General features: G+C 45.2%; 1 protein-coding gene across 2 annotated transcripts; it reads left to right on the plus strand.

Moving 5' to 3' along the window:
* The first annotated feature begins 3,593 nt into the window (after positions 1–3,593).
* Positions 3,594–11,593, plus strand: LOC123096632 (probable ATP-dependent RNA helicase ddx5). 2 transcript variants are annotated; one of them, XR_006446665.1, is made up of 7 exons: positions 3,594–3,848; positions 6,688–9,588; positions 9,706–9,794; positions 9,927–10,026; positions 10,256–10,507; positions 10,686–10,855; positions 11,094–11,593. XR_006446665.1 is itself a non-coding variant. In XM_044518394.1 (6 exons), the coding sequence occupies exons 1-6, from the start codon at positions 8,938–8,940 to the stop codon at positions 11,371–11,373; spliced, it is 1,542 nt and encodes a 513-aa protein (XP_044374329.1). In that variant the 5' UTR covers positions 8,796–8,937; the 3' UTR covers positions 11,374–11,593. The 2 variants fall into 2 exon arrangements, 1 of the variants encoding a protein (XP_044374329.1); XM_044518394.1 differs by lacking the exon at positions 3,594–3,848 and having other exon boundaries at positions 8,796–9,588.
* Positions 11,594–11,722: the final 129 nt, after the last annotated feature.

The raw sequence follows: 11,722 nt of genomic DNA on the forward strand, positions 1-11,722 counted from the left end.
GCACGGTAACGTGCCGTTAACATGCCGGAAAACATCAAAGGCTTAATTCTGTCACAGACTATAACGGGTTGTTAATGGGCCATAATATAGGACGGGCTGGAAACGGCGCAACGGGTTAACAGGCCACAAACGGGTTGATTCTAACCACGGGCCGAATTTGGCCCATTAGGAGAACAGGCTAGTACCGGGCCGGAAGTAGTCGAGGGCCAGAAAGGAGCCCAAGAACGTATGGGTCGTCAGTAGGCCGAAAGCTAACACGGGCTGGAAACGGCCCATGTGAATCATGGGCCGTTAATGGGTACAAAGAAATTTACTGTTCATTATGGGCCAGAGTCACCGTGGGCCACTAAAGGGCCTAAAGACACGAAAGGCCTCATATGGGACGAAAGACGTCGTGGGCCATACATGGGCCAAAAGTGAAATAGGCCGGTGTTATCTCGATGGCCCACATGACGCTGTTGGGCCGATTTCGGGAAGGCCCTAATGGGCCGTAAAATGGGCTATATGCGAACAAACCGTTAATAGGCTTTTCATGGGCCGACCCGCTAACTTTTGACCAAGTCAAACGGGCTGGCCTTTGTAAGCTAAATGGGCCAGTGTTGGGCCGTCGCACATGTCGACATATCATAGGCACCTACCTGACCAAATGACGAGCTGACACGTGTTTCCTCCAGCCAATGAGAATTTTACACGTGGAAAATCCCCATTGGTCCAGGCTGTTAACGGGTTATCAAATCCAAAACCGGACCCGATAGCTTAACGGCGACCTGTTACGGTGGATGCCACGTGTCGGTTACCCTTGACGAAAGCAATTCCATGACGCGTCATTTATCGTCATGGAAGTGAACACTTCCGTGATGATAATTTTGGTATTGTCATGGAACACTTCTACGACAACACAAGTATGACTATCTTGATTCTGTCATAAAATCGTCATGGATGTACATGCATGATAGAAAACGTGACCTAATGTGACAAACATGTATCATCACGGAAGTGTATTTTTTTGTAGTGTAAGGGTTTGCCTGGGTGAGATTGTAAGTGAGGAGCAGAGTGCGTTTGTCCCCGGCCGGCTTATCACAGACAATGTTCTGATTGCACATGAGAGCGTGTATGCAATGAAGAAGAGAAGGGGGCAATGCGGTTTGTGCAGTCAAGCTAGACATGATGAAGGCTTACGATAGAGTCGAGTGGCATTACCTAGAAGCGATCATGTTAAAGCTTGGTTTCGGTGTGGAGTTCATACAACTGATACTGAAATGTGTGACTTATGTGCGCTTCTCTGTTCGTGTCAATGGTGAACTGCTGCATTTCTTTTCTCCCTCGCGGGGTTTCCAACAAGGTGACCCAATTTCACCTTATCTGTTCCTTTTATGTGCTGGAGGGTTTACTTCTCTGCTCAACAGATTTGGTGGTATACATGTGGATAAAGGAATTCATGTAAGCTATCGATCGCCATGGATTAATCATCTGTTGTTTGCAGATGACGGTTTGATCTTTATCCAGGCCCAAAACCAGAGTGCTCACATGCTAAATGAGATTTTGCCGATTTATGAAACGTGTTCGGGTCAGGCTGTAAACAAGGAGAAGAGTTTTATTTACTTTAGTCCTAGTACTTTAGCTCCTCTCTGACAAGTGTTCAAACAAATTCTGAATATTTTCGTTGAAGCTTTTAGCGAGCGGTACCTTGGTCTACCTACTACGGTAGGGAGGATCACTAGCGAAACTTTTGACCATATTGGAGAAAGAATTAGAAGTAAACTCCAAGGTGGGTATGAAAGGATGATTTCTTGTGCAGGAAGGGAGGTACGTCTCAAAGCTGTAGCTCAAGCAATCCCTACCTTCAGTATGAGCTGTTTTAAGTTGACTAAGAAAGTGTGCAAAGGTATGGCTTCTTATATGTCTAAGTACTGGTGGAGTAGCTCCCTTGATGGTCGGTCAATGCATTGGTTATCCTGGGAGGCACTTGCACAACCAAAAGTTAAAGGGGGAATGGGTTTTCGTGCTCTTCAGATGTTTAATATTGCTCTCCTTGGTAAACATGGATGGAGGCTACTTACAGAACCGGATTCCCGGTGTGATCGAGTCTTAAAAGGAAGTTTCCCTCTTGTGATTTTATGCAAGCCACTATGCCAAAGAACTCATTAGCTACTTGGCGGGCTATTGTGGAGGGGAGGAAAGCACTGCATACATGCCTGATCAAGCGGATAGGGGACGACACAACTGTGTCGATCTGGGACGATAAGTGGATCCCAAACATACTAAAAATGACCCTAGTAGCAAGGCTTGGTAATGCTCAGATTTCTCTTGTCTTGGATCTTATTGATAATGAGAACTGGACTTGGAAAAGTGATCTTGTGAAAGCTTCTTTTACACCCCCGGACGCTGATGCAATTCTTAATATTTTGCGTATGGAAGGGGGAGATGATTTTTTGGCTTGGGTGGGTGAGAGGATTGGGACTTATACTGTAAAGTCGGTGTATCAATCTCTAATGATTCAGAACGAGCAACATGCTCTAGAAAAAGGGACGATAACGGAATCTTCAGAGACAGATAAACAGTTGTGGAAACTTCAAGTTTTGCCCAAGGTATGAGTATTCTCGTGGCGAGTTATGCGAGGGATTCTCCCCGTCGAAAGGCTGCTGAAGTATCGTCATGTCTCAACTGAAAGCAAGTGCAAGGTTTGCATGTGTGAAGAGGAGGACATGATGCACGCACTTCTGAACTGCTCACACGCCAGGAGGTTCTGGAATGAGGCACCGGAGTGGCTTGGTGTCAAACGCCCGGACTTACATCCTTTGACATGGACAAAGGACATATTGTGTGATCCTATGTTTTCAGAGGTTGATAGGGCAAAGCTTGTACCAATCATGTGGTCTATCTGGACATCTCAGTATAACATTACCCATGACAATCATCGGATTGATCCTGTTCAGTCTACGAAGCTGACGAGAGAAGCACTGGCGCTTCTTAATCTACCTCACGAGCATGAACGCATTATGCCTGGCCATGGCTGGCGACCTCCAGAGGACGAATGGATGAAGATTAACACTGATGGTAGTGTTTCTATGGACGAGCGTTGTGGAGGTGTGGGAGGGGTGGCTCGCTCCTATACTTCCCTACACGCAGCATGGTGTAAACCATATGCCGGCATCACGGACCCGCTTATTACCGAAGTTCTTGCAGTCCGGGATGGTGTTATTTTTGCAAAGCTTCGGGGCTATGATAAAGTCGTCGTCGAGACGGACTGTTTGGAGATCGTCAATCTCTGCAACTCGTGCCAGGTTCTTCCAGCTGTTGCGGCGCCCATGCGTCTTGGTTTAAATCTTTTGTTATTCAACATGTATTTAGATCAGCAAATTTTGCTGCCCATCTTTTTGACAGAGTGCTGGATAGATTCTACTCCTAGTTTTCTTGTAACTTGCCTCTTACCAGATTCTGATGGGATGGTTGATGTTGAATAAAGCTCCCAAATTAACGCGCAAAAATAAAAAAAGTTCAAAAAAAACCCCGCAAAAATAAAAAAAGTTGAGGACCAAGCGTGTAGTTTCCTCGCAACAGTTCTCCCCTGCGTCGGCAGTCTCCGGACTCACGCGAGCACCGGCCCCCCTTCCCACAACACACCTCCTCAATTCCCACTCCCTACCACCCGACCCCCTCCTACCTGGCCCGCTGTTAGCCGTCCCGGATCTCCGCATCCAGATCGCCGAGACGCCACCCTCTGGAGCAGCTGGCGTCCTCACCGCCGGACCCAACCTCCGTCGCCTACTCCCCGCCCAGCTCACTCTTCACCGCCGGGACCCCCTCCGCCGCGTGCTACCTCGCCAACTCCTCACTCTCGGGATCAGGTTAGCTTGTTTGCCATGGGGTGAGGTTCGTTTTAGTGGATCAGCAACTTCATGCCTACCTCGAATTGTATACCGTAGATTTGACTCTCTGTTAATTTTTACGGGTTGATCCGAAAGTTCATCTGACCCTTTATGTGCTACTATGATGGATGGTAATGATTGAAACTACATATAACTGATGCACCACATTTCAGTTTGCTGATTGATACATTAAGTGCTGCTTAACCTTTAGTTTCCTGGTCACAACATGTTCTGTATGCTAGCAATTTGTCTCTGTTTTTCATCTTTGGGATTATGCTGCCAAGACCAGATTCATGTGCACTTAATGCTGGCCTTCCTTTTGCTGGCATTGATATGCTTTTCTTCTCTCTAGCATTCTTTTCATCGTTCATTAGCACAGACAATGTTGAAAAGACACTACTATATTGCCAGTAAACAACCATACTAAATTCTCAGTGCTTTTCTCAACCTCACCGCTTATACCAATGCTAAGCATAGTACATTGGTGTGATTCTATTTTTTAGATGAATCATTTTGGTAGGAAACGACAACACCTAATTGTGATAGTAGAGAGAAAGTACACATGATATAACATATGGCCGTTTGGTCGATAGTGATATATCTAGTCTAAGAAATCAAACTTGAGATAGTACTACAAGGGCACAAATTGCTCAAATCAGCTTAGGATAACAAGGGCCCAATTTTTCATTTGTGCACTGCCGTACTATGTTTAGAGATAGAGAGCTGTTGTAGAGCAGCATCCTATCTCTGCTGGGGAACAAGTAGTCATGTTCCTCTTAGTACTCGACCATAACCATAGGTTTAGGTCTATGCAACCGACGTTGGATAGGGTAGGCAAAATTCTGGACGGCATGAGGCAGGGATGTGGGTCGAATCGGGGTGTGAAGAACAAGAATCTGTTGAGGAGGCAAATTCTGTAGAAGTTGAGGTCTTCGGCATCAACCCTGTCAGCTGCTGCTGCTGGCGTGGCCAAGCCCTAGCCGCAAGGTTGGAAGGAGTCCGGAGACCAACGAGGCGGTGAGATGAGACCACAAGTCCATCTCATCCTATCAGGCTAGAGACCACAAGAATTTCAAGGAGACTAGTCCTACATGACACTCCACTAATTCTCTTATTAAAGCTCTTCTGAGACCAATCCACGTCCATGTTGTGACATGTCAGCGTCGCAAGATTGTATTGCTAGTGTTCTGGTGACATGCTGATCTTACGTAGATTGTATATATGTGATTATTATTATTTACTTCCAACTAGTCAATGTGTACGTGCAATGCACGTTAATTTGGAAGTATATTAAATGCATGCGGATATTAAGTAGGATATTCTTTGCATGTTATTATGTGATTAGCACTATATTTGGCATGAAATTAACTGCACGCTAAACGTGTTGAGCGCTCGACATTGAAGCAGTCTAGGTCGTTCGATTGACATGATTTGATGGCCGAGATTAATTGGATCTGCCCCTTTGGGTCTTTTTATATTGGTATAGATAGAAAGCTACATATTTTGGGCTGTTCCATACTTACATTAATATAGACTCTTAATTACTATAATGCCAACATCTACTCCCAGTTTCAAGTCAACTTAATAATTTATGCTAAAAAGATGCACAGATCATACTGTCCCTTAAGGGCAAAAAACATGATAGCTTTTTCATCAGCGGTATTCCAGAAATTTTGGACTAAAATTACAGCTCAGGAAACCAGCCTAACTAAAAGCTAGCCCACCCATGTCCCTTGGCAGCCAGCCAAAATCCATTTCTGGAGAAGCTTTAGCCTCCCAACATGTCAATCATATGGTTGAATGAACATGTTACAAGAGTTTGTCCTCTGCGGCCTTTGCTAAAGATGATATTTACTGCATTGAGTTTGCAGTAGGTTGTTAGCGCACAGTGGGCAAATTCAAGTATAGTTCAGACTATAGTTTTTCTGTATGCATTTATACTAACTTTTTATAGAATTTGGGCCCGCTATAGCCAAGGCTTGGGAGGGAAGCAAGGTATGATTAGGATTCACATGCTTCTTGCTTAGGAGGCAATCAACATCTTCATCACTGTAGGATATGTGACAGTGAAGCTCTTTAATCTGGTTCAGCGACCTGTGAAGAGGCAGGGAGTTGATAGGCCATAAGGTGTGCCGAGACTCTGATTGTCAGTGGCGGAGCTACATTCATTTCTCTGGGCGGGCCAAAACGGGCCAGATTAACAAATACCATTAAAATTTTGCGCTTAGGGCCCAGATTCAGCGCTGCTCTTGACTGAAATCTTTCTGGGTTGGGCGGGCCATGGCCTGGTTTGGCCCAGCCGTAGCTCCGCCACTGGTGATTGGTATCTAATGTTGCCATTGGTTTCTCCATATAGGCTACCTGCATTATAGCTTCTTGTACTTATAGTTCCACAGACCATATGACTTGAAATGAATCTTCTCTTGACTCCTTAAAGGTCAGCAACCTAGTGCGTAAAATGCGGTTCTTACCGTTCATCTTGGGAGATCGACTGATCATTGACTATTGTTAGATGTCCTGCTCGATTACTCAATGTTTTTCTGATCTTTTTCGTTTTTGGGTTGGGTGGCATGGAGGTCATGTTATGGAACATCTGTTGTTCAAGCTTGAGATTATGAAGGTGTGGTTGTATTAATCTCTGTCTTACAGCAACCCAGAGCATGCTGTAGTTTACTTTGTTTGAATCTCTTTCTCTTCTTATTATAGGATGTGAAATACTTACGAAGGTCGCTTTTGAGCCATTCCTATTCTGGCCACTTATGCAGTTCATATTTTTGTCCTGTAAATTATGACCTGAACCCAGTAGTTGCTTTTGCAGGTGGATGTCCACCTGTACTTTGATTGAAGACAACTAACTTTGTTGTTCCTGAGGGCAAGAAGTAATGATCCGACCAGGCTCCAAGGAGTCACAAATTTATGATAACAATAGTCAGAAAGTTTATCCTCAGCCAATTGATGAAAATATGAATCAGAACATGGACACGATGGACAGTATGATTGGAAGGATATTCAACAACATATCCTCTTTAAAAGCTGCATACATTCAGCTGCAGGAAGCTCACACCCCTTACGACCCGGACAAGATCCAAACTGCTGATAAGCTTGTCATAGATGAGCTCACGAGGCTTTCAGAACTCAAGCATACTTACAGAGAGAAAAATCCTAAGCCAGTAGCAGCATCACCTCAAGATTCACGCTTGCTTTCTGAAATACAGGAGCAGCAGAACTTGCTAAAGACATATGAGGTCATGGTGAAGAAGTTCCAGTCACAGATCCAGAATAGAGATACCGAGATTACCCTTTTACAGCAGCAAATTGATGAGGCGAAACATCGGAAATCAAAGCTGGAGAAGAAATTGAAACAGAGGGGCTTACTTAACAAAGAATCTGAGGAATCTGATGAAGAAGAGAACTACTTCTCTATTGAGCTGACACCAAGTTTATTTACATCTGCTGCAGATAATGCATACCAATCAATACACGATTTCTCAAAGCCCTTGATCAACATGATGAAAGCTGCTGGGTGGGATCTCGATGCGGCTGCTAACGCAATTGAACCTGATGTAGTTTACACAAGGAGAGCTCATAAGAAGTATGCATTTGAGTCCTATATCTGCCAAAGAATGTTCAGTGGTTTCCATGAAGAGAGCTTTTCCATCAAGGCTGCTACTGCCAGTGTGTCCAATGAGGCTTTCTTCCACCAGTTCCTTGCAGTGCGAGCCATGGATCCTCTTGATGTATTGAGCCAGAACCCAGATTCGGTTTTCGGAAAGTTCTGCAGAAGCAAATACCTGTTACTTGTGCATCCAAAAATGGAAGGCTCTTTCTTCGGTAACATGGATCAGAGAAACTACGTCATGAGCGGTGGCCATCCAAGGACAGCTTTCTATCAGGCATTTCTCAAGTTGGCGAAGTCCATATGGTTATTGCACAGGCTGGCGTACTCTTTCGATCCAAAGGTCAGGGTCTTCCAAGTGAAAAAGGGAAGCGAGTTCTCGGAGATTCACATGGAAAGCGTAGTCAAGAACATGGTCTTGGATGAAAGTGCCGAGAGGCCTAAAGTAGGTTTAATGGTGATGCCTGGTTTCTTGATTGGGACTAGCGTCATACAGGCCCGAGTGTACCTATCAGATGTCAAATATGCTGACTGAAAATGCTGCAGTTGCTTGGGAAGATTCAGGGCGTATTAGTTCCTGCGGGCTCATTTAGTTGCATCTGAAATGGCGGGGGACTTTGTGTGTCTGTGTCGTGTGTGATGCTACCTGAAAGGATGTTATTCAGATGAAATGTGGTAGTCTAGCAACACGTTTGTGAAAGACTTTCGTATGCTTGTCTTTTTAAGACTAGAATGTTTGTTCTCTCTGTTGCGTGATGTAATCCTGTCCAGTGTTTGGTGTATATATATTGTTGGTTTGATTTGGATGTTGCAGCCTATGTGATGACTGCACAACCCTTTTCATGTTGCCATGTACTGTATGTAAGTATTCTTGTTGGTGTCTAATCTGGTTTTTGTACTGTAATACTATATGTGTACTGTAATTCCTTTTGTTTGTGTTCTGTACTGTGTAAATTTTGAGGTTTCACAGTTTCTCGCGAATACGCAAAAATTCTGTGTATCTTCCTTTTTTTATGACATCACTGTGTATCTTCCCATTGATATAGAAGGAGAGGTTCGGAGGTTTACACACTTGGGATACGTACATACATATACAAATGGAATAACTGAATCGTTTTAGAAGTACACGGGGAGGTACAGTTTCTCCTCAAAGCATCAACGTCCCAGTGATGGTCCTGGTTTCCCAACAGTTGCGTCCTGGCTCGTTGGGCTAGGCCTTCTAACTGAATGGGCCCGAACCTTCCCAAAATGGGCTTCACGGCTTTACCATCGTGCGGGCTTCTTCTCTTCTACCAACTCCTCCCCCATCCGTTCTGGGCTTCTGGCCAATCTCATTCTCGCCGGCCCTGTTCGTGCGAGAGCAGAGGAGACGGAGGTTTGCTAGGTTTTAGCGCGGGTGCGGCGGCGCGGTCCTGCCGTTGTGTGTTAGGTTGGCCGGAGCAAGCGAGCGGGATGCCAAAGGGCGACGACGCGCTCGCGCGGAAGCGCGGGAAGGTGCGTCGCAAGCGGATGCGCAGCAGCGAGAACGCCGTCTCCACGCGCGTCGCCGCCATCATCGCCTCCAAGCGCCGCCGCAAGACCGGCAAGCGCCGCGGCTGCGAGGGCATGTGCTTCTCCCTCCCTTGCCCCGAGGACCCCTTCAACGAGCGCCACGGCAAGAAGCGCAAGACCGAAGACGCCGCCGACACCAACGACGACCACAAGAAGAAAAGCAAGGGTTCCAAGAAGCAGGAGCGGGCCACCGGTCCTAATGCCATACACGTGCGGAAGAAGGAGACGGGGGAGGACCGGCTGGAGTATGACCGGCCGTCCAAGTTCCTGGTGGTCTGCCTCAACGCCATCCGGGACGGGGCGGGGGCATCCGAGGAGGACGGCGGCGGCATCCACGACACCGCCTCCTGGGGCATGGAGCTCTGGAAGTCCTGCGCGGCGTCCCCTCCTTCGGACGTGCTCGACACCAGCTACCAGTACGCCACCCGGGAGCAGACGGCGTGGCTCGTCTCCACGGCCTGCGACATCGTCGCCAGGAAGGAGAAGCTCGGAGTGGTTGTCTCATGCCCCTTCCTCCTCTACCTCGTCCCTTCCCAGGAAAAGGCGGTGCAAGTGAGTACTAGCATCCTGCTATCTCCACCTTCTTGTTCTTGATGTTGCAATGTCTAGTAGTACCACCAGGAACAAGGTTTAATTGTTCTAGTGATTTACTTGGTATTGCTTGAACAGGTGCGTTCAATATGTAAACCGCTGAAGTCTCTTGGAATACATTCAGTGAGCTTGCATCCTGGCGCTTCCATAGAGCACCAGATTTCTGGGTATGCTTTCTTCAGTCACTAGTCTCATATACAGTATCAATGTATCATGAATGTGAATATCTTGTGACTGTAGAGCCCATGGATGCATTTGTATGCACAATCCTAATTCATTTTCTGTTGTCTCTATATCAGATTAAAGAGCTGTGAGCCCGAGTTTCTTATATCTACCCCGGAGAGGCTCCTTGAACTGGTCTCACTAAAGGCAATTGACATATCGAATGTATCAATGCTGGTGCGAAAATTTGATATTTTGGTGTCTTCTTGATGATATTTCATATCAGTTCACTTGTATTTATTATCCTGATGCTTGTCAGTATTTCACTTTGAAAGCTATGTGCTCTGCAATTCTTTTAGTGAGCAGTATAGCCTACTTAGTGGCCTCACAAGTTTTATTTACTGTCAAGTCCTAGCATTGTCATTAATCTAGTTACGCTAACATCAAGAATAACTTCTTCTAACAGGTCATTGATGGACTAAAGGATTTCATGGACCTTAATATCATCAAAGAACTTCGTTCTATTCGAGGTACCATATCAGGTGATGCACAGGTAACTATATTTAGTGGTCAATGTGACCAGAGTGCGGCAACAGTGGCAAGAAATCTACTACATGGGAGAATTACAAAGCTTACCACGAATGATTCTGTTACTTCTCGAAGTGCATTTGTAGCACAGCATGTACACTTCTGTACTAAAGAAGAGAAGACATCAAAGGTAATTGGAGTGTGCAGGCAGAGGTGTCCTGCTTATTCTTACTTCATTACCTACTTACATGCATGTCCTGAATTCATGGTTCATAGTTTTTTAGCTGCAGTTCATTAAACTTTAGATCGTTTTGCTGATTACTCAGGAGTCAGGAGTCAGACACTGACAAGGTCTTCTATTTTTTCAGGTTAAGGAAATTCTTGAGCATGTTTTAGAAAACCATGCTAGTAAGACAGCAAAGGTTTTGCTAGTAGCCGCGAATGATAATGAAGCGCAGAAACTCTCTTCATCCCTGAAACTGGAAATCCTCACAGTGAATGATGGCTCGCAAGGCAGCACCTTTACCGTATGCAGCAGGTACAGTGAACCATTTCAATACGTCTTTTTGTGTCATTCCCTATCTGGGAAGACAACTGAGAACATGTGAAACATAGCCAATATTTCCCCCCCAAACTTTTCAATTTGAAGCCATATTGCCAAGGCTTTGTGTTTTCACTTTCAGATTAATTTTTAACTGCACCACTTTTTTGATTAATAACTATGTTGTGGCACTGTGACATTGACGACTTACATGTTCCTTTGTATCTACTTGCAGCATGGGGCTTATCAATGTCCTTGTGAAAGGCTGTGAGAGCTTAGCAACATCAGGTGTTGAGGAATTTGAGATTGTGTTGGTCGCGGACTTGCCTCCTTCATTTGATGATTATGTTGAGATCCTCACCAGGACAGCTCGTCACACGGTTGCAGGGGAGGTGCATGTTATCGTCTCTAAGACTGATGCTGCTCATGCAAAGCCCTTGGCTGATGTTCTTGCAAACAGTGGACAGGCGGTGCCTAAGTTGCTAAGACAATTAATTGACAAGAATCACTCCTGATGCAATATTCCTTTCTACTTATGCGGGGTCACCGAGCAATTTTGTCAGCGTCAAGTGTTTTGCCTTCTTCTTTTCCATGTAATTCTCGTGTGTCGATTATTATCTCTTGCCTTGATGTAGCGCATTTAAATTTAAATTTTATGATGAATATGCGACAAGGCCCTTCCTGTAAGAACCGAAGTGCATTCTATATATTATCTGAAAGGAACTGTTGCGATGAGTTTTGTTTGAAGACGAAATGTAAGTTTTTGCTGTGCTCACCAAATCCTTGTATGTTCTGACAGAATTTTGCAACACACAAAAAAAATACTATACGTCTTCTTGAATGGAAGGCGTAATTTGAAAATCC

This window comes from Triticum aestivum, chromosome 4D (genome assembly GCF_018294505.1).
Source record: "Triticum aestivum cultivar Chinese Spring chromosome 4D, IWGSC CS RefSeq v2.1, whole genome shotgun sequence".
NCBI lineage: Eukaryota > Viridiplantae > Streptophyta > Magnoliopsida > Poales > Poaceae > Triticum > Triticum aestivum.

Excerpts from the sequence above, each read along its gene's own strand:
- LOC123096632 (XM_044518394.1), top strand. The coding sequence starts at position 8,938 with ATGCCAAAGGGCGACGACGCGCTCGCGCGGAAGCGCGGGAAGGTGCGT. Across the intron at positions 10,027-10,255 it reads TATCGAATGTATCAATGCTG|GTCATTGATGGACTAAAGGA; the intron begins GTGCGAAAATTT and ends TTCTTCTAACAG. Across the intron at positions 10,508-10,685 it reads AAGAAGAGAAGACATCAAAG|GTTAAGGAAATTCTTGAGCA; the intron begins GTAATTGGAGTG and ends CTATTTTTTCAG.